Source organism: Monosiga brevicollis, genomic scaffold (genome assembly GCF_000002865.3).
Source record: "Monosiga brevicollis MX1 MONBRscaffold_11 genomic scaffold, whole genome shotgun sequence".
NCBI lineage: Eukaryota > Choanoflagellata > Craspedida > Salpingoecidae > Monosiga > Monosiga brevicollis.
In genome coordinates this window covers 75786-95662 of record NW_001865048.1, presented here as the reverse complement: position 1 = coordinate 95662, position 19877 = coordinate 75786, and the positions used below count along the sequence as shown (strand labels likewise).

General features: G+C 56.6%; 6 protein-coding genes across 6 annotated transcripts in view; 3 read left to right on the top strand and 3 right to left on the bottom strand.

The window, feature by feature from the left end:
• Positions 1 to 463, bottom strand: part of MONBRDRAFT_21521 (uncharacterized protein) — a gene marked incomplete at both ends in the record, with an annotated part of 1862 nt that extends 1399 nt beyond the window's left edge. The window contains one exon of the mRNA XM_001745972.1: positions 23 to 463. Within this exon, the coding sequence (XP_001746024.1) occupies positions 23 to 463 (441 nt within the window). The remainder of the gene's footprint in view (positions 1 to 22) is intronic.
• Positions 464 to 706: 243 nt separating this feature from the next.
• MONBRDRAFT_25622 (uncharacterized protein) lies at positions 707 to 5031 on the bottom strand (the record flags this gene model as incomplete). Its single annotated transcript, XM_001745971.1, has 7 exons — positions 707 to 770; positions 863 to 1526; positions 2042 to 2995; positions 3081 to 4289; positions 4422 to 4469; positions 4575 to 4892; positions 4941 to 5031. Coding segments are annotated over 7 exons (3348 nt in total), but the record flags the coding sequence as incomplete, so codon positions are not given.
• Positions 5032 to 5479: 448 nt separating this feature from the next.
• Positions 5480 to 7245, top strand: MONBRDRAFT_8397 (uncharacterized protein; the record flags this gene model as incomplete). The annotated part of the gene is made up of 5 exons (XM_001746108.1): positions 5480 to 6052; positions 6163 to 6547; positions 6654 to 6752; positions 6828 to 7012; positions 7093 to 7245. 5 exons carry the CDS (start codon positions 5480 to 5482, stop codon positions 7243 to 7245), a joined length of 1395 nt encoding a protein of 464 aa, XP_001746160.1.
• Positions 7246 to 7780: 535 nt separating this feature from the next.
• On the top strand, positions 7781 to 9902 carry MONBRDRAFT_32504 (uncharacterized protein). The gene is made up of 8 exons (XM_001746107.1): positions 7781 to 8080; positions 8291 to 8474; positions 8582 to 8733; positions 8835 to 8919; positions 9017 to 9148; positions 9236 to 9335; positions 9440 to 9640; positions 9721 to 9902. Exons 1-8 carry the CDS (start codon positions 7891 to 7893, stop codon positions 9841 to 9843), a joined length of 1167 nt encoding a protein of 388 aa, XP_001746159.1. The 5' UTR covers positions 7781 to 7890; the 3' UTR covers positions 9844 to 9902.
• Positions 9903 to 10165: 263 nt separating this feature from the next.
• Positions 10166 to 17143, top strand: MONBRDRAFT_32503 (uncharacterized protein; the record flags this gene model as incomplete). Its single annotated transcript, XM_001746106.1, has 18 exons — positions 10166 to 10462; positions 10571 to 10635; positions 10731 to 10774; positions 10854 to 11012; positions 11155 to 11250; positions 11349 to 11500; positions 11664 to 11900; positions 11998 to 12050; positions 12930 to 13013; positions 13133 to 13989; positions 14088 to 15018; positions 15127 to 15969; positions 16046 to 16195; positions 16260 to 16343; positions 16478 to 16542; positions 16654 to 16735; positions 16811 to 16919; positions 17067 to 17143. The coding sequence occupies exons 1-18, from the start codon at positions 10348 to 10350 to the stop codon at positions 17141 to 17143; spliced, it is 4203 nt and encodes a 1400-aa protein (XP_001746158.1). The 5' UTR covers positions 10166 to 10347.
• Positions 17144 to 17424: 281 nt separating this feature from the next.
• On the bottom strand, positions 17425 to 19698 carry MONBRDRAFT_8394 (uncharacterized protein; the record flags this gene model as incomplete). Its single annotated transcript, XM_001745970.1, has 6 exons — positions 17425 to 17792; positions 17948 to 18035; positions 18135 to 18247; positions 18383 to 18763; positions 18858 to 19412; positions 19575 to 19698. 6 exons carry the CDS (start codon positions 19696 to 19698, stop codon positions 17425 to 17427), a joined length of 1629 nt encoding a protein of 542 aa, XP_001746022.1.
• Positions 19699 to 19877: the final 179 nt, after the last annotated feature.

Genomic DNA, 19877 nt, shown 5'->3' with positions numbered 1-19877 from the left:
CCAGCTGAGCGTGAAGGTTGACGCTTGCCTCAAAGTCGACATCAACATGAAACACCCACGGAGTTGGGGCGTGGTCCCAAGCCAAATTGCGGAGACGATTAATTGGAACGGCTCCTGGAGCCAGGCCATCGGGCATTAATAAATGGACACAAACGCGCCTGTGCCGCCGGGCAAAGCTGGTCTCGGCAAGCGCCTGGGCAACACGGTCGGCCTCTTCATCGTTTGCAAACAGTGCCGCGCTGACCGGACCTTCGTAGCTGCGCACCAAACTTAAGAAAAGATCAAGGCGATCCGGCGTAAAGGCCGTGATCAGGGTAACGGCCCCGGTCTCGAGTGCAGGACGCTCCAAGCACACAAAACGGGGAAGCTCGCGCACAATTTGGTGTGGGCCCGGCAGATAGGCTTGGCAAGTCTCCGGCGCCACCTGGGCCAAGGCTTCGGGTTCTGTATCCGTAGGTGGCATCGATGTTCGCCGCATATGGACCAGAAGACTGCCGTCGAGCGTGGTTATGAAACGTTCTTGGGCTAAGAATGCGCCAATGTTGGAAAGCTTCACCTTGAGCTTAGTGGGCGAATTCCAATGAATAATCAGTGGCTTCTCCTCGCAGCGCTACATTGGTGCAGGAGGCGAAGAAAGTGTTGTCATTGCAATCACCTCGGTCAAGGAGAGATGGTACCGACGCACGAAAATGTGGCGAGAACCAACCTGAAAGATGAGCGTGTTCTCGCTCAGCTGGTAATTAAACCGACAGGGCAGTCGATGCAACAGGCTGTCATCGCACCCAGATTGCAAAGCGCACTGTTACGGCAAGGCGGGATCCTGCATTGGCGAGCGAAATTTGGGCGCATATGGCTCACTTACGTCGGATTGTCGTAAAAAACCGTATTCATGACGTCCTGGTCAGCCAATGGTGCGTATGTGATGTTGAGGCGGGGATCGGCTAGGACACGGGCAACTGCGCTGGTCCAGACTTTTGGAAAGTTTTGGTGGCGCAGGCGTGCCAGGTGCAGCAAGGTCACGCCCGTGTTTATGCCCAAGGGTGCCGGCGCGGGCCAGGGTTGTCGCTGCAGGCGACCTGGAATATACCACTCGGAGAAATTGTCCACAACAGCAAATATGGCCGAGGCACTCCATCCTTTGAATTGATCCCAGAGCTCGGCGATGGGGCCCAGAAACAGGAGATCGGTGTCCAGCACCATCACCCGCTCAAGGCTCACGGGCAGCAGGTCGGCGACAAAAAGCTTTACAAACGCATAGCGGCCGGCGTAGTGATGCGTCTCTAGACCGTGCAAGTCGACGCCCTGCAGTGCAGCTGTGATGCTGTAGAAGCGGACCTGGACAGCAGGCAAGCGCCAGCTTCGATATAAGTGCCGCAGGCTGGCCGCTGTCTCATGATCTGTAATCACATGAAAGCGCAAGGGCTGTGGCGGCAAATGGTGGAAGAGAATCGATTTGATTAGCACCTGCAGCCGCCGGGCATGGTTAGACCCGACGGCCACCACGGCAACTTCAATGGCTTCGAGCTCTGCGGGAGGGTGTGGTTGAGGCAGGGCCCGAGTATTTACGGGGAAGCTGACCAACAAGGCAACACAGAGCATCCAACCCAGCGAAACCAACAGCAAGCCCTGGCGAGTCTTGAAGTGGCTCATGAGTGCCATGATTGCCCGGTGATCAGCGCCACAGCAACCATACTCTGCGAGACTATCCTGTGCGGACCACCCCTCACCAAAGCGCATCCAACATCATCTGTCCCCGAGTTCCTTACCCGTGCCTCCTCTGCTGTGGACCACGAGACAGCGGGCGACAACAAAACGGACAACAAAAAAAAAAGAAAACTGAAAAAGTTGCTTCGTCCGCCCTGTGTGCAAGCAAGCAAGCAAGCAAGTAGGCAGGCAATTATAACAAGTGCGGCTGGAACAAGGGGAAAGAGCCCGTAGAGAGAATCAATTGATGCGACCGCGGCATAAAAGGGTAAACAAGCGCATCGCTCGGCCAGAGAGCACAAGGTCTGTGTAAACATGGCTTATGCTTATGCGTCACTTTCACTAATGGTATCACGGGCAGGAAAGAGAGCGACGACGGCCGTGGCATCGTCAATGCACGTCTCGTCCATGCAGTAGTCCTGTGCATCCTGACACAGCACCTCACTCGCCTCCAGTGCAGTCCCCGCGTTCAGCACGCGGTCCAAAACATCCAAGCCCGAGAGCTCGTCCGTGATCCCGTCCGAGCACGCAACCACACCGTGTACCTCACCCACCGGCCACGTCTGCGATCGGACCTCCGGGTCGGCGATCACACCCGCCCGCTTCAGCAAGCGGTGCCCCAGGCTGCGCGTCAACTGCAGCTCATACTGTGCCAATGTCGGGTCCAGCGGTGCCAGGTACCCGTCACCAGTGAAATGTGCAGCACCCGGATGCGTCTCGTGCACCCGCGCTTGCTCGGCTTTGCTGCGCGCCGTGTGCTGAACGCTCAAGGCTTCCACGCTGTACCCGTCCCGGTCCTCGTGACCCGCCTGATCGCGCAGCAATACAAACGCCGCCGCATCACCCGCATTCCCCGCCACCACGTGTGTCTCATCCACCACAACCGCAACCACAGCAGTGCAGCCAAAGTCAATCGGTCGCGGGGGTACACCGTCCCGGCTCGTACACACGTAGCCGCTTGGGGGGTCCAGTTCGGGAATGGCATGCGCTTCGAGTCGAAAATCGAGCGACCCGCTCTGACCAATGTAGGTGTACTGTGCCGGCGGCGCATCGTGGGCGGCGACAATGGCTGCGTCGAGCTGCGCAAAGATCTCGCGCATGCCCTGCTCGGGTTGAGTGAGGAGCGAGTCCCAGGCAAAGGTTGGCTGGAGGGCGGTCATGGTGTCACGCGCCATGGCGGCAGCAATCTCGCCAAGAAGCCCGTGGCCATCAAAGACGGAGGCAATGGCGATGCGGTGGCCGTTTTGTTTGAAGCTGGCGCAAAAGGGCACGTCTTGATTTAGCTTGCCATCTACAAGAAAGACCGGCATGAGTAAGGCAACAACTGATTGATCCTTCTGACCAATGGGGGGGGAAAGATGGCGGTCAAAGCTTACGTCTGGAGCCATGGGTACTGTAGCTTCGAACGCGTGTTAGAGTCTTTTCAACTTTTTTACGTAAAATGGTTGGCTTTCGCGGCAAACTGGGGCGTGACGCAACTGCTGCGGGCGGCTCTGAGGCTGTCTTTACCGCCGCGACGACAGGTTTGGGAGCGGAAATGGTTGGTTTGGGAGCGGTAATCACAGGTTTTGGGGCGGTCACGGCAGGCTTGGTTACAGGCGTGACTGGTGCAGGAGGAACATCCGGCGTGGGGGCAGGCAAATCAGCCAGGGGTCGTAAGAGAGCGACGACGGCCGTGGCATCGTCAATGCACGTCTCGTCCATGCAGTAGTCCTGTGCATCCTGACACAGCACCTCACTCGCCTCCAGTGCAGTCCCCGCGTTCAGCACGCGGTCCAAAACATCCAAGCCCGAGAGCTCGTCCGTGATCCCGTCCGAGCACGCAACCACACCGTGTACCTCACCCACCGGCCACGTCTGCGATCGGACCTCCGGGTCGGCGATCACACCCGCCCGCTTCAGCAAGCGGTGCCCCAGGCTGCGCGTCAACTGCAGCTCATACTGTGCCAATGTCGGGTCCAGCGGTGCCAGGTACCCGTCACCAGTGAAATGTGCAGCACCCGGATGCGTCTCGTGCACCCGCGCTTGCTCGGCTTTGCTGCGCGCCGTGTGCTGAACGCTCAAGGCTTCCACGCTGTACCCGTCCCGGTCCTCGTGACCCGCCTGATCGCGCAGCAATACAAACGCCGCCGCATCACCCGCATTCCCCACCACCACGTGTGTCTCATCCACCACAACCGCAACCACAGCAGTGCAGCCAAAGTCAATCGGTCGCGGGGGTACACCGTCCCGGCTCGTACACACGTAGCCGCTTGGGGGGTCCAGTTCGGGAATGGCATGCGCTTCGAGTCGAAAATCGAGCGACCCGCTCTGACCAATGTAGGTGTACTGTGCCGGCGGCGCATCGTGGGCGGCGACAATGGCTGCGTCGAGCTGCGCAAAGATCTCGCGCATGCCCTGCTCGGGTTGAGTGAGGAGCGAGTCCCAGGCAAAGGTTGGCTGGAGGGCGGTCATGGTGTCACGCGCCATGGCGGCAGCAATCTCGCCAAGAAGCCCGTGGCCATCAAAGACGGCGGCAATGGCGATGCGGTGGCCGTTTTGTTTGAAGCTGGCGCAAAAGGGCACGTCTTGATTTAGCTTGCCATCTACAAGAAAAACAACACCAAGTGGTGAGGCACAGCATGTGTCAAGGACAAAACAGGGATCGCTCAGCAGGTGATGAATGGGGCATGATATTGAAGATACAACAGAAGATGGATGGACCATGCCCCACTCACGTCGAGATCCATGCTGGGACGTGCTGTCGCAGTCCCAACCCCGATCGCCTATTCAAGAACCGACATGCCATGAATGAGGTATGTGCTTGAAAAAGAAAAGGGGGATCGAGCCATCACCCGAGCAAGCCAAGACAAAACGTTCAAAGATCGCACCAGCTGCAGAAGGTTCTGCGCTGCCGTTGAGACTGGCTGCGGCAGGAGCGTCCTGTGCGAGCGTCGGTGCGGTGGTTGTTGTGGTCGAAGCTTTGCTGGGGTTGGGCTGGCAGAGCAAAACGAGTTCCGTAGTACAATTCTGAACGGCCTTGATGACGGCGGCAAGGCTGCCATCCAGCGTCGGATGCTCCTCGATCCCCATCAAATGCATGCCCTCTACCACACCGGCAGCTTCAGCCGGACCCCCTTGATCATGGTGACCAAAACGGCATGAAGATGAGCTGGCATGCCCCGCTGGCAGGGTTTGTTGGGGACCATCTGGCAAGGGGCGTGGCAACGAATAGCATTTGTGGTTCAGGTACGTACCCTTGGTGGGATGCAGGCAGAGCGGCAACCGCATGCCCGTCAACTTGAACCCAAAGCCATCCTTGCCCTTGGTCACAGTGATGCGCTGCATATCGACGGACGGACGGACGGACGGACGGACTGGCGCTGCCCTTCTTCTTCTTCCTCCCTCTCGTTGTTGTTGTTGGTAATAAAGAGAGAGAGTGAAAAGAGAGAGAGTGAGAAGAGAGTGAGTGAGAAGAGAGAGAGTAAGAAGAGAGTGAGTGAGAAGAGAGTGAGTGGGAAGAGAGAGAGTAAGAAGAGAGGGAGTAAGTAGGTAAAAAACAGACACAGAGACAGAGATGGAATCAAAGCCAGAATCAGTATCAGAGCCAGAGACAGACTCAGAGTCAGAGACAGAGACAGAATCAGAGCCAGAATCAGAGCCAGAGACAGAGACAAAGACAGAGACTAAGACAGAGACAAAGAGAGAGACAGAGTCACACAATTTGGTGCATAAGTATAATACTTAATCCAAGCACGACATCGATCCCCTCCGAACGCTTGCGCAAGCGTGAGCGATGTCGAGGCTGCCGTTGCCGTTGCTGCTGCTGCTGCTGCTGCTGCTGCTGCTGCTGCTAGGCGTGGTGGTGGCGGGAGCCGAGGGTGCTGTGGGAGATCAAGGGTTGGTGGGCACGGATCAGACCCGTGGTCATGTGGGATTCCGGTTGGAGGCACTGGGGTCAGAGCAGCGGATGCGCTTTGAGGCGCGCGTGCCGCAGGAGCACCAGGAGCGAGTGTTTAATCTAACGGCCTTTGGTGCCATCGGGGATGGTCGCCACAACAATTCGCTGGCCATGGCCGCCGCCTTGGAGGCCGTGCAGCAGTCGGGTGGGGGCACCATCTACATTCCTCCCGGAGACTTTTTGCTGGCCCCCTTTAACATGACCAGCCACTTGGTCTTGTATCTCGAAGCCGGTTCCATCCTGCGCGCGACGGACCGGCTGGCAGACTGGCCCATCATCCCGCCCATGCCCTCCTATGGCCAGGGACGGGATCATCCCGGGCCTCGCCATGCCTCGTTTTTGCATGGCTTCAATCTGACCGACGTGACAGTCACGGGCAACAACGGCACCATCAACGCCACGGGTGATGTGCGTCCCCACGTCATGCTCAAACCAGCCCATCATCCGAGTTGATAAGCCTTGTACTCCCGCGAATCGCCGTCAGCAACTCACTCCACGACTCCACTTTGTTCCCCTAGATTTGGTGGGCGCGGCACAACAATGGCACAGAGGTCTATACCCGGGGCCACTTGTACGAGGTCATGTGGTCTCGTCAGCTGGAGGTGTCCCATCTCACCTTGACACACAGTCCTTTCTGGACGGTGCACCCCGTCTACTCTCAGGACTTTCGCGCCATAGATCTGACCATTCTCAACCCCCCCTACTCACCTAACACGGATGGCGTGGACCCCGACTCCACCCGGGACGTCGTGATTCGCGATTGCTACTTTAGCACTGGCGATGACTCGGTCGCCATCAAAAGCGGCTGGGACGTCTACGGCTATACGGTCAACATCTCCTCCAACAACATTACCATTGAAAACTGTGTCTTCCACTCCCCCAACGCTGCGGGCATCTGCCTCGGTATGTCCACCGACTGTACAAAGACATGGTTGGAGGGTGCCGAGCCATGCTCCGACCCAGTGAACAGTCACCCTCGTGTTCTGCACTCGTGCTCTGCGACAAACAGGTTCAGAGATGTCAGGAGGTATAGCCAACGTGTTTGCCCGTAACATCACCATGACGGGGTGTTTGCAGGGCTTTCGCATTAAAACGGGCATGGGTCGCGGTACGTGGCGAGGGTGTGCGCACATGCGTCCCGTCTCGCAAAACCCTGACCCACAGCGCCTGGGCATCCTTTCAGGTGGCTATGTTGTCAACGTCACAGTGGAGGACGTGGTTATTGAGAACTCGATACAGCTGGCTGTTGGCTACAATGGCCATTACGGTGGTCATCCGGCGGGCTACAACCCCTTGGCCACGCCGCACGTGTACAATATCAGCCTGATCAACGCGCGCGGAGGCAACAACACCCAGATTGCTGAACTGGTACGGGTGCCGCATCCTATCGCTAGCATTGCAGCACTAGCTCTGTGCCACCCTCTCTCAGGCGCGTGCGTTTCCACCAGGTGGGCTTGCCCAACAGCCAGTTCCGGGCCCTCCGGTTTCAGAACGTGCACATTACGGGCAAGCAAGGTTGGACCTGTTCGGACATTAGCGGCACGGCTCAAAACGTGACACCCGCCGCCTGTCCCAGTCTTGCGCCGATGCCAACACCCTAGAATCGGTTTGCCACGGCTTGCACCCAGCCAAAATCTAAAGACACTGAATACATGTAGTAAGAATACGAATTATCCTTTACAACTTGTATCTCATGGACGGCGCTAGCATGAGCAAGGCAGCAAGCTGCCTTCCAAATTACCTACATAGGGACACATCCGAAGCCACGAGCAGAGGCGCCACACTGTCATGATCTACATCCCAGCACAAATCCAGACAACACCCAGATGAACTGACATACAGGAACTGCAACCGACGCAAAGGCTTGTGCATGCACATCGGTACGCACACAGATGAGGAAGCGGGGGGGACCTGACGCTGATCCATGTACAATCAAACTATGGAACACCCGCGCAGAGAGCGCACAGGCGCGACTGCACGCACCCTAAGACCAAGTGCCATAAGCAGCAGCAGGACTCCACACACACACACACACACACACACACACACACACACACACACACACACACACACACACACACACACACACACATAAAGCTGTTGCGTCATTTTCTCTCTCTCTCTCTCTCTCTCTCTCTCTCTCTCTCTCTCTCTCATAAAGTTTTTAATTTTTGCGCGCGCGCATGTCAGTGTGTCTGGTGGAGCGTGCGAGAAGGGAGGAGGGGCGTTAACTTGGTGAGGTAGCGATGGCGAGTAGTGACGAGGACGATGAGGGTGTGCCAACGCTTGTGGATGCCACTGGGAGCTACGTGCCGCCTGAGCTTGTGCCAGCGCCTTTGAGTCAAGCAGAACCCAGCAGCAGTGCCGCTGTGCCTGTTGCAGCAGACCAAGTCGATGCCAAACCCGTGCCCGTGACCATCCTCACTGGATACCTAGGTACGCTTGCTTGGCATACCGTGGCCTGACGGTTCGGTTCACACCCCATGGCCTGGGGAACACGGCATCTGGTCTGACCCCCGGCTGCCGCTTCGCTTTTTTTTTTTTTGCTCTGCTTTATTTTCTTCAATCGCTTTTGACGTTTCCGTTCGTTTTGCGGTTCCACTGGCCGTCTGACTGGGCGGTGTCGCTGCTCTGCTTCTCTGACAGGTGCCGGCAAGACCACCTTGCTCAACTACTTGCTCACTGCCAATCACGGGTACAAGATTGCCGTCATCCTCAACGAGTTTGGCGAGGGAAGTGCCGTGGAAAAGTCAATGTCTGTGGGAACCGAGGGCGAGCTCTTTGAGGAATGGCTGGAGCTGCGCAATGGGTGCTTGTGCTGCAGTGTCAAGTATGTTCTCCGCCAGTATACTGCGTCACAACACGCTTTCACCAGCTCTGCTTGACCTCATTTCTGTGCTTGCCTCGTCTCTCTCGTGATCCGTGCCACGCCGACAGGGATGTGGGTGTCAAAGCCATTGAAAACCTGATGGAGAAGAGGGGTCGCTTTGATTACGTTGTGCTGGAAACAACCGGTCTAGCCGACCCCGGCCCCATTGCCTCCATGTTCTGGCTAGACGATGCTCTTTGCAGCCAAGTCAAGCTTGATGGTTCGTCCTTTTCTGCCTCACAGCTTATGCCACACCCCAGGTACCACGAGCTGTGCCATCGTTGTCCAAAAAATTCTAAAATTGTTTTCTCGGGGCCTTAGGTGTTGTGACAGTCATGGACGCAAAGTATGGCTTGCAGCAACTCAAGGAGGAGCGACCTGCCCATGTCATGAACGAAGCCGTCCGGTATGCCTCGCCCTGCTTTTGCTGCCACTAGCGCAACACGTGGGACCTCCAATATCTGAAAAATATAACTTGTGCACACGCGCTGGTGCCACTGCAGGCAAGTTGCCTTGGCCGACCGTATCCTTTTGAACAAGATTGACCTCGTCAGCGAGGCAGAACGCGATGAGCTGCGCCAAGCCGTGCAAGGTATCAATGGGCTCGCCCAGATTGTCGAGACATCATATGCAAAGTATGTCCTCCGCCAATGCCCACTCTTCAACCATTTGCACCCTGCACCTGCAGCTCATTGTGCGCGTGACGCTTTCAACGCGAACAGGGTGCCCATGGACTTTGTTTTGGGCATTCAGGCATTTGACCAAACCAAGGCCGAGGCTGTGCTAGCGGCGCAACAAGGCCACACCCACGACGATGCCACCGTGCGTTGATGCAAGGGTGCTCTGAGCACTCACTGCTGGCGATTGGCCTGCCACGGCGAGCGTCGTTGTTCTCACACACCGTGCCACGCTCTGCCCATCGACAGGTTCGCACTGTGACCTTTGAACAAGCCGGACCGGTGGATGAACGCGCAGTCGAGAGCTGGTTGGAGCAGCTGCTCTGGGAGGGCATGCTCGACGGCCAGGCCGTGGCTGGTCTTGAAGTCTTGCGTGCCAAAGGCGTCTTGGCCATCCATGGCCAAGATAAGCGTGTCATTTTCCAAGCAGTTCGCGAGTTGTACGACAAGGTGAGGCGCACTCGCTGCTGCATATTGGCCATGTGCTCGATGCTTAATAACCACCCGGGATGATTTGCTTTGCTGCTTAGACAACGACGAGCGAGTGGGAACCCACCGAGCCGCGCATCACGCGAATGGTCTTTATCGGGCGTAATCTGCCCGACGGGATGGCCGAATCTTTCGCACGCAACTGCCTCCACACGACAGCCTAGACGCTTTCTTCCAGTAGTGATTAACCTGTGGGGCCGACACCAAATTCCAGATCAGGCACACCCCCTCTCTGTTCATTTCAATGAATCGTCTGCAGGGAACAAAATGTCAGAAAAAACATCGCAAATGTCAGAAAGATCATGCTAAATGTCAGATAAAGGCAAGACTAGGGGACTGAGGGAAGAGACCAGAAGACTGGGATAGAGACCTTGAGCTCTGACCTTGAGCGCTGATTCGTTCCCATCTCTGTTTATGCAGGGTTTCTATACCAGTGGCGCTCCGCTCAAAGGAAGCATCTCTGCTTTTTACCCAGTTCCGTGTCATCGCTCTGCCGCTTGTCGTTGATTTTGTGAAACGGCAGCCCCCGTTCTCCCGGGCAGCTCAGTGAGGAGCGCCGTGTGCGCGTGTGCGTGTTCCTAGGGAAGCCGCGATCCTGTAACGAGGCTTGGGTAGGGAGATACGGGCCAAGGGAACGGTGCTGCTGTGGGTGGCTCGTGACCAGCGCGATGCGGCGGTTAAATCGACGTGAGCGCCTGCAGGAGCAGGTCAAGCAGCTGGACGTGTTCCCCAAAGTGGAGCCCGACATGGACATTCAGACGACCTCCATCTCCGGTGCCGTTGGTTCGTTGCTTCTTGCTACACCCTCTGAAACCGCGCAGGACCGCCTGGCGATCGATGCTTGCAACAGACGCCAAATCTTGACTCACCCACGGCTGTTACGATGAGCAGTCACCATCATTGTCGGGTTGGCCATTGTCGGCCTCATCTTTACCGAGCTCATGTATTATCGCACGGTGCGGTCATGATTTGCAATGCCAAGCACTGCAGGCCTGGGCACCCTCATGATGTGGCATGTGCACTGGCATATGGTGATTTGGATTGAGTTTAGGTGGATGTGGTGTACGAGTACGCGGTGGACACGGACCTCGATCCGTACGTGCGGCCGTGGTCCACGGGCCCTCGTTATACGGTAGCAGGTCTCACCAGCTACTCTCTGGCGATAACACCCTAGGCATATGAACTTGACGGTGGACATGACCATCGCCATGCCCTGTGAGAATTTCGGGGTGGATTACATTGACGTCTCGGGCCGGTCGACCGATGCGCTACAGTTTATGGCGGTGGAGCCAGCCCACTTCAAGCTCTCCCCCAACCAACAAGAATGGCTCGAGTAAGCATCGGGCCCTGGGGACGGCACGCCTGCGTAGATCACGGCGAAATGAGGATATGACCGCTGCCTGTTTCCCCGGATGCCCACGCCTCAACCTCTGCTTCCACTTACCTTGCTCCGCTGAACGCCTTGAATATCGCAGTCAATGGGCCGAGGTCAAGGCTCAGGAGGGCAGCAAGGGGTTGGACTCGCTTCATCGTTTCCTGTATGGATCCAAGCGTGAGCCAATGCCAACTGCGTACGTCATGCGACTGTGCAGGGCTCGCCCATCATTCAAGCGCCACAAGGTCTCACCCTTGGCGTGGACAATCTGTCACGCTGACGTGCCCCGTGCAGGGCGCCAGAGATTGACGCAGAGCCCGATGGCTGCCGGGTGCATGGCACCATGCCCGTCGCGCGAGTATCCTCCAACTTTCACTTTTCCGCGGGCAAAAGTGTTCACCACGCCTCGGGCCACGCCCACGTGCCGATTGACCCCAACCAAAAGAGTCAGTTGTGCCTGGTATTGGCTTACGCTGTCGAGCCAAACGGACGGGCTTGTCCCATGCACTCGCTTCTTCTTCTCCTTCTTCTTCTTCGTCTTCTTCTTCAAAGGGTGGCCAAGCGTCCGGGCCCTCATGTCAGACCTTGGTGCTGCCCAATGTTACGCAGCTATCAACTTTAGCCACCGCATTGACCGCTTCTCCTTCAGCTCGGAGCAACGAGGGGCCATGGCGTTGGATGGTGACATGAAGGTATCCGACTCGAACAAGCAATTGTTCCAGTACTTTCTGAAGGTGGTTCCCACGACGACCAAACGCATGGACGAGGCCGAGCCCTTTCGATCCAACCAATATTCTGTGACGGAGCAACACCACATTTTGGCGGCTAACGAACGCAAGCTTCCAGGTGCGCTCACGGGTGTTTGGTTTGACTTGACCCTTACTTTTTTTGATGCGCTCAAGAAACGCAGTTCATCTGAGCCAACCTGTGGCTGTTGACTCAGGCATTCATTTCAAGTATGAAATTGAGCCTATTGGCGTCCTGGTCCATGAACAGGTTTGTCGTGCTTGGGCCGATCAAAGCAGACAGCGCCCAAACGTATGCTGCCGCGTCAAGCCAAAGGCTAATGGGACATCCATGCACGTAGCCGCGGTCTTTTAGCCAGTTTTTGATTCGCCTGTCGGGCATCATCGGCGGTCTCGTGGCGACCTCGGGTATGTGGACCGCAGAAGATAGTGCACGCTTCGAGCATCCCGCACCGGGCTTGTGTGCTCAGTCAGTACCATCGCGCCGGCTCTGCACATGACCATTAGGCATGCTTCATACTTGGATCAGTCGTCTTCTCGATAGCAAGCCGACCGACGTGCTCACCCAGTAGCCGTTGATGCCTTTTCATGTTGACCAGAGCAAACAGATGTGCGTGTGTGCGTCGAATCTGAAACAAGCAATCCTCAATCGCATCACAAACCTTTTATTTCACGACATCAACTATCAACACTAATAAGCCTTTTACTATTAGACAACTGCAATAACCTAATATACCACTACGATAACCTTTGATGGAACACCAGAGGGGTTGGGAGAGGCCAATATTGGCGCGCACTGTCAGGCTATTTTGAGACTGCGGACGCTGACGGCGAAACGCGACGACGCGATCGCATTTTACTCACACACACACACACACACACACACACACACACACACACACACACACACACACACACACACACACACACACACACACACTGCAGACGACGGACGGCAGACGGCAGACGACGACACACGGAACTGGTTTAGCGACGGTGTGAACAAGCAGTTGGCAGGGGGTGGCAGAGTGGCTGTCGGTGTTGGTAGTGTTTGGCTTTTTATTTGCAAGGGCTTGTTGCCATGCCAGCTCGCACCGGTGCTGCGGCGGGGCGATCGCCCGCGCTGCAGGCTGTTTTGGACAAGCGTCAGCGACAGCTGGTGCCGAGCGTTGTGGCGACGCTACGTGGATTTCTTCTTCAGGAGCCTCGTAAGGTTGGTTGGCACCCACAATTCACCACTCATCATTTCCTCACGTCCTTGCACCTGTGTGACCCTCGACCCGCGACCCGCCATCGCCTTGCTTACGGCTGATTTCGGCCCTGGTTGCATAGTTGCCTGCGTTTGTGAGTCGCAGTAATCAGGAGCAGCTCGTCGATTACTTGGAACATGGGCAAACTCTCATTGCAACCTGCTGGGTTGACACGACTGACGATGTTTTTGGCCAGCTGCGCCGCTGGCTCGTTAGCAAAGCGTCGGCCTTTCTGCTGGCTACCAACAAGGATGGCATGAATGTGCTCACCCTTCTGGCGCAGCATGGCCGCCTGGAGCGTGTGCAGCTAGTTCTCGAGCTGAATCCAGAGCTCATCGCCACTCTTCTATTGCCGCCTCGAGCCAAGGCGCGGACCGCCAAGGTCGCGACCAAGGCATCACCTCGAGCCAACCCGCGAGCAAATGCCGCTTCCAGCCAGGAAGCGGGGCCTCGCTCGCGGTTACGTCCCCAACGTTCTACCCCAACCCTCGCACTTGCCCCTCAAGCGGGCCGTTCAACAAGCCGCCCGTCGAGTCGTGGTCAAAAACCGTCTCGCGCTGCTGCCCCCTCATCAAGAGGGCCCGTGCCGACACCCATTGAAGCCGCTTTGGAAGCTGGTCATCATGACGTGGCCCTGCTACTGCTACAGGCGGCCCGTTCCCACGTCCAGCCCGCAGACCTGACACGCCTGCTGGTTCCGCCCCGCCTGGACGGCCTTTCGTTGCTACACCTAGCAGCCCGTCAAGGTGCCACTGATGTGTGCCAGTTGCTCCTACAAGCCCACACTCCTGACCTGAACGATACCTGCAATCGCACGCCAAGTCCCTTTGCTTTGGCACGACGACACCAACACGAGGCTACCAGCCGGCTATTAGCTGGCCATGTACTGCTCCCGGTCCTCGCGGCCTTTGCAGCCCGCCGCATTCTGGATCGTCGCGAGTACGTATCTTGCTTGTTGTGAACATCGGTTTCAACGTGTGCCTGTGCCTGTTTCTTACCACTTTGGTCCCTGTGCGCGAATGCACTCGACATTTTAGAGCCGCAGCTGCCAAAATTCAGCGGTGGTTCTCAGCGGTCCGGCATGTCCGTGCAGCTCGGGCCCAACTGGAGCGTCTACGTGCCTTCCAAGCAGAGCTTACTACTCAGCTGCGTCTCCTGGACCAGGGCTCGCTGGAGGTCTCGGATCAACTCGACGTGCTCATGAAACAAGCCACAGAGTTGCAGATGACTTATCTTGTCAGCCGCTTGACCTCGGGCGCGATGGCCTTGACTGAGTCCCAGCTCCATGCCACTCTCTCAAAGCTCGATACAGCCCTGCAGGCGACGGACGATTTAGCAACCAAGCTGCCGGCTGAGGCGCCGGCATGGTTTGCCCTGCTCTTTGGGCGGGAACCGCGTCGCGTGCTGCAAGCTCTCCTGCCACGCCTTGCACAGCAGCCCAACTTTCTTTCAGCCTTGTTTCTGCTTGCCACGACCGAGTTGAACACGCCAGCCGTCCATAAGCTCGCGCTGCACGAGACAAGTGCTGCTCAAATCCTTTGTGCGATGCAGCCTGCTCAGCTTTGCGTCTGTCTGTCAGATTGCCGCATCATGACCGCTCGCGCGCGCCTCACCCTTGAGGATCTGATCACGGCCAAGATCAAGGCCCTCAAGCCTGCCGGCGATGGTGACAATGAACAGCTCGCCAGCTCGCTGCCGCACGCGACAATCATTTGGCTGCGTGAGGTGGTTGCTGCAAGCCCTGTTCGCAAGCATGTCTACAAGTGTTTGCTGTGGGGATGCTTTGAGCGAATGGGCCTTGCCGGCCTGCAGCTTTTGATGGATGCCGACATACCTCTGGTCGAACTCGACGATAATTGCCTCGATCAAGTCCTTCGCCACCTGGGCCCCAATGTCGAGCGCCATGAGCAGCTTGTCTGTTTTGTGCAAATGGCCTGTCAGCATTATGCCATGACCAATCGCTTCAAGGTATGAAACTCATCAGCGGTTACCTGAGGCCACGACGATCGGGGGGGCTGAAACGCGGTGAGAGTTTGTCTTGGGCTGATCCTTGCTTGTTTTGTCGTCAAAACATAGGAGTGTACCATCATGGCACGACTGATGCGAGTCTGGGCCACTGAGAAGCGCCCTGTTCGCCGCTGGATCAACGAGGATCCTGCCTTGGCAGCGAAATTGGCTCGCATGTATCTGCGAAATCATTTTCCTCTCAGTGCCATCGAGCTTGCAACGATTGTTCAACATTTTGCAGACCAGTGGGACCTTGTGCAGGCTTGTCTTCGCATTAGCTTTGGTGGCCAACCCCAAACATCTTGGGAGGTTGTTTGCGCCCAGGCTAATGGCTTGATCTGTGATGAATATGCTCTGGTCGTGGTCCAGGCTGCCGCCCATTGGTTGCCCCACGTCTATGATCAGACGCTGCCTGAGGCAGACGCCGACACCCGTGCTGCTCAGCGCGTGCTACAGACAACCCTAGAGGCTTGGATCAAGCAACAATGTCTCAAACAAGGCATTGTCAGCCTGTTTAAAATGTGCACCCCCACTGAAGGGGAGGTGCTCACATTGAACTCACATTTGCGCCGTGAAGTCGGGCTCTTGGCTGGTCTGCCCATGCCCGAGGCACTTCCCATGAATTTGGCGGATCGGTCCGCGTTTTCTGCACTCAAGATTTTGTGCATGTTTGCCGTGTCTAATGACATTGACCTCTTGAAGCAGCTGCAAGACGCGCCCGTTGATTACTACTCGATCACTGTGCTACTGCAGCTCAAGTATGCCGCGCCTGACGAGTTTGCCCGTCTGTACCGAGCAGGGGTTGGGTCCCACTTGCTGACGTATCTGCGAGAGCATCAACCTGTATGGGGGGCCGAGGGGTTCCCGTATGCTAGTGTCGTGCTTTTAGTCTCGGGCGACTCGGCCTTTGAGGTAAATCGGCCCTGCTTGGAATCTCTTCGATCAATGGGGAGCGATTTGTTGATGTGAATTGCTGCGTGTGCAATAGGAGGAGCTGCGCATGGAGATGCTCTTGACGCTTGCGCCACGACGCGAGGGCTTGCGTGCCCTCCGTGAATTCAACACACTATTTACATGCCTACGCCCGGGTGACATCTCTTGTCGCATTTGCGAAGAGCAGATTGCCTTTGCCAGTCTGGTGAGTTCCATTGTGCCTTTTCTCAGCCTGGGCCCTGCCTCATGTGCACAATGCTCTGCGACAGGTTGGTATGGGACGCCAGACCAGTGGCGGCGAGCACTACTCCAAGGCCGTGTGCCGGCATCGTTGCTGCAAGGATTGTCGCTTCGTATGTGACATCGTCTCGTCATGGCCGCCGCGCACATGCCACCCTGCCCCGCTTCTGCAAAACATTGGCAGGTTTGGCTGGTTGCTTGCCCTGACCTTTGATTTGTGTTCGATTTCTCGCGTTCTGTCGTGCAGCGGCATGCCAAAGCCTGTGTCGAAGGCGGACAAACGACTGTACGGTGCCCCTTCCCCGATTGCACGTAAGCACGCCAGTAGCACCAGCAGCGTCGCACGTGACTTGGCTAACATTCAAGTACCAATCCGTGGCAAGCTCACTTGCGTTGTCTGCAACAATGCACTGGTTCATGCAGCTATGTCTTCTACCCCGACGATGTACGAGGCATCCTGCGGCGCGATTGCATCATTCTTGGCCGCTACACCAAGCTGTTGAAGGTGTGTCGTCGGCTCAGCCACCGGGATCGCGTGAGGTGGTTGGTCGGGCTCATGACTGTATGCCACGCTTTATAGACGCAGCACGAAGCACAGCTCAAGGCCATGCGGCATGATTTTCATGCCGATTACGAAGCTCTTGTTCAACATTGCCGGTTTTGCCCCAGTTGTCGAGTTCCCATTGAACGTAAGCTGAAAGTCATGACACTGTTATTTTTGCTTTTGTTTCTCGCTTTTTTTTTTTTTTTTTTCGCTTTTTTTTTTTTTTTCTTTTTTGAGGTTGCTCATCGAGAAACCCCCGGTTGCAACGCACTGCTATTTTGTGTGCCTTCAGGGTCAGACGGTTGCGACGCCATGCGTTGCATCTGCGGAACAACCTTCACCTGGTCTTCAATTGCCCCGCGGTCGTAAACGTAAAAGACGAGCAAAATGGCCAGCAATATTACAATAATTGACCTAAACTGTGATAAAAACCTTTCATTATTGCTTTGAGTAACTGTTATTGCTTCCAAGGTTGGAAGCTGCATGGGATGTGCGATTGTGGCGGTTCAGCTCCTATCTATGATGTTCAATTCATGTCAATCTGAAGAAAATCTCTTTTGCAAAGGTAGGAGAATGGGAGCATCATGCCTTGCGCGACCAAGTTCTTTCCGCTCGTCTGAATGCCGCTACAAGATCTCACAAGCCGCAAGCTACACTGTCGTTCCGCTGTCAAAATTGCCTTTGCGGACGCCGGGTGAGCGCGATGATAGGGCTGCGCTCGAGCTTGAGCGGCGGGAAGAGTTGAGGCTAGTGTTTGCGGCCGGGGGAGCTTCGGCAGGAGCCACCGGTGGCACGACCTTGGCGTGGGGCGTGGGGGGTCCAGGTACGGCGTCGAGGTTGAAAGTTTGCGCGGCGCCCTCGGCGGGACGAGGTGTCACCAGGGAAAAGTTGTTCTCATCATCGTCTTCGTCATTGTCCACCAGCTCGCCCGGCAAGCGAGTCAAAAAGGGGCAGTAGAGCTCGGTCGTGCGCAAGCGCTTGGCTGGATCCGTGTTGGACGTATCCTTCATATCCTGCTCTCCATCAAACAGTGTGTAGAAAAAAAAAATGAATGAAAGTTGCCACGATGAATGCAAAGCACAAGAGCCACGGGGGCGAGGGAGGCGGTCCATGGCTTGGCTTGAGCGCAAATACGTGCCTGATGAAAACTCTTGGCAGCCTCGGCCATGTCACCTTCTGTCAGCAGCATCTTGCGGATCATGCGCATGGTTGGTAGAGCCGTGATGGGCGACACCTCGTTGTGGGTGACGTGATCGTAAATCTAATGACCAAAAGGGGCAACACACCACTTGACTGTTACGCGACGTGCCCAAGTCCAAAGGACTTTTGCTCTTCATTAGGCACTTTGGGCAAAACTCACCTTGACCCGGTCATCAGAGAGAAGTTCAAAGAAGGCGTGCGTGGCAGACACGCCCTGAATCAGACCTTTGCCGGGCACAACGTCTCCGTCGCGCGGGTGCAGCCGGCCCCGTCCTGATGCGTGTACCAGCAGCGTGCGTTAGCATGAGGCGAAATTCGTCCCAATCACGCCGGCGAGGTGCACAGGTCGAGGGCATGGCCAGGCATTGATGGATTTTAACGGGCACACCCAAAGATGGACAAACATACCCAACTGTTCGCCGTACCAAGCGTTGCGGCCTTTGAGGAAGGTGACGTAGGTATCAGCGAGTAGGGGCCCATGCAGATCTTCAGGGCGCTCAGAGAGGAGGCGGGTGATAAAGACCATCTCAGCCGCGGCATTGCTAAAGTAGACGGCTTTGGAGGTGGCCGAGTCGTTGGTGGCGGCAGTGATGATACCCATGCCGAGCGAGTAGACGTTTTTGAGGCCGCCCAGGACTTCGTGGGTAATGACATCCGCATTGTTCCAGCAGACAAAGTTGGAGTTGCGCAGAAACTCAGCCATGGCCTTGCGAAGCGGCTTGTTGGCTCCACATAACCGTGCATTGGCAAACTCGCCTCGCCAGACCTCGGCCGCAATGTTTGGCCCACCTGTGAGAGTCATGGCGGGAACACGTCCAGTGGTGCAGGAGATGAGCAGAACATCGAGAGGGACAGCGAGCATTTGAGGCGAGGGCGCGCATACCTAGATACATGAGGCGATCAAGCCCAACACCGGTGACTTCGTGAATGATGCGGGTGGGGGTGACGACGTGAGGGTGGGGCTCCATGCGCGTTTCCACGCCTTTGGACAGGGAGATGATGACGGGCGGGCGGCTAGGGTCGCGGGAGGCGGACCAGATGTCGCCAATCTTTTGAAAGACGGAGCGAGTTTCGGTGGAGGGGAGGCCGTTGATGACAATGTCGGCATCGTAGACGGCCTCTTCCAGATTGGTGATGACACGAAGAGGGCAGAGCGGACTTTTGGGCAGGTTGAGACACAGACCGTCCTGTAGGATCTCATCCGCTGTGAGCTCGCGGTCACCGAGGCGACCGGAAATGTATTTCAGGTACACGCTGTTGTTGCGCAGGCGGCGTAGAACGTCTTCGTGCTGGTTGATGACGGTCAAGAGGCTGGCGATGGTTTCCTTGGGAACAATGCGTCCGCCGCGCCGCCAAATGCGAATGTCCACCTTGTCGGACTGACTGCCGTACATTTGCTGTAGCATGGCCACGACAACGGCACCCCAGGCACCGGCACCTGCAGACGAGCACGATGACAGCAGAATTGATGAGATTCAAACGCTCTGGAGCACGGCATGCGTCCGTTCCAAGCCAGACTTGGTTTGGACTAGCGACAGACGAGCTCGGGGTGGCGAGCCTGGAAATTCGATGGAGAGCGAGCGCAATGGGGAATGCCTACCTATGCCAACAATACGAAGGGGCCGGCCCTCCCATTTGTAGCCAATGGCTTGCTCTATCTCCTGAAGGCGCTCGGCAATGACCTCGGGGGCCAGCGCGCGATCGGGATATGCCTGCTGCTCCATCCTGACGTCGGAGCTCTCCGTGCTTGCTTGCCTTGTCGACGTTCACTGACACACTGACTTCAACCAGACCCGGGACGGAACGAACCGCGTTGACAACAGGCCGTGTGATGAGTATGTGTGTGACAGTGGTTCACGCACTAGCCTTCAAACTTGCTCCCCCCAGCACCGTCTCCCGAGTT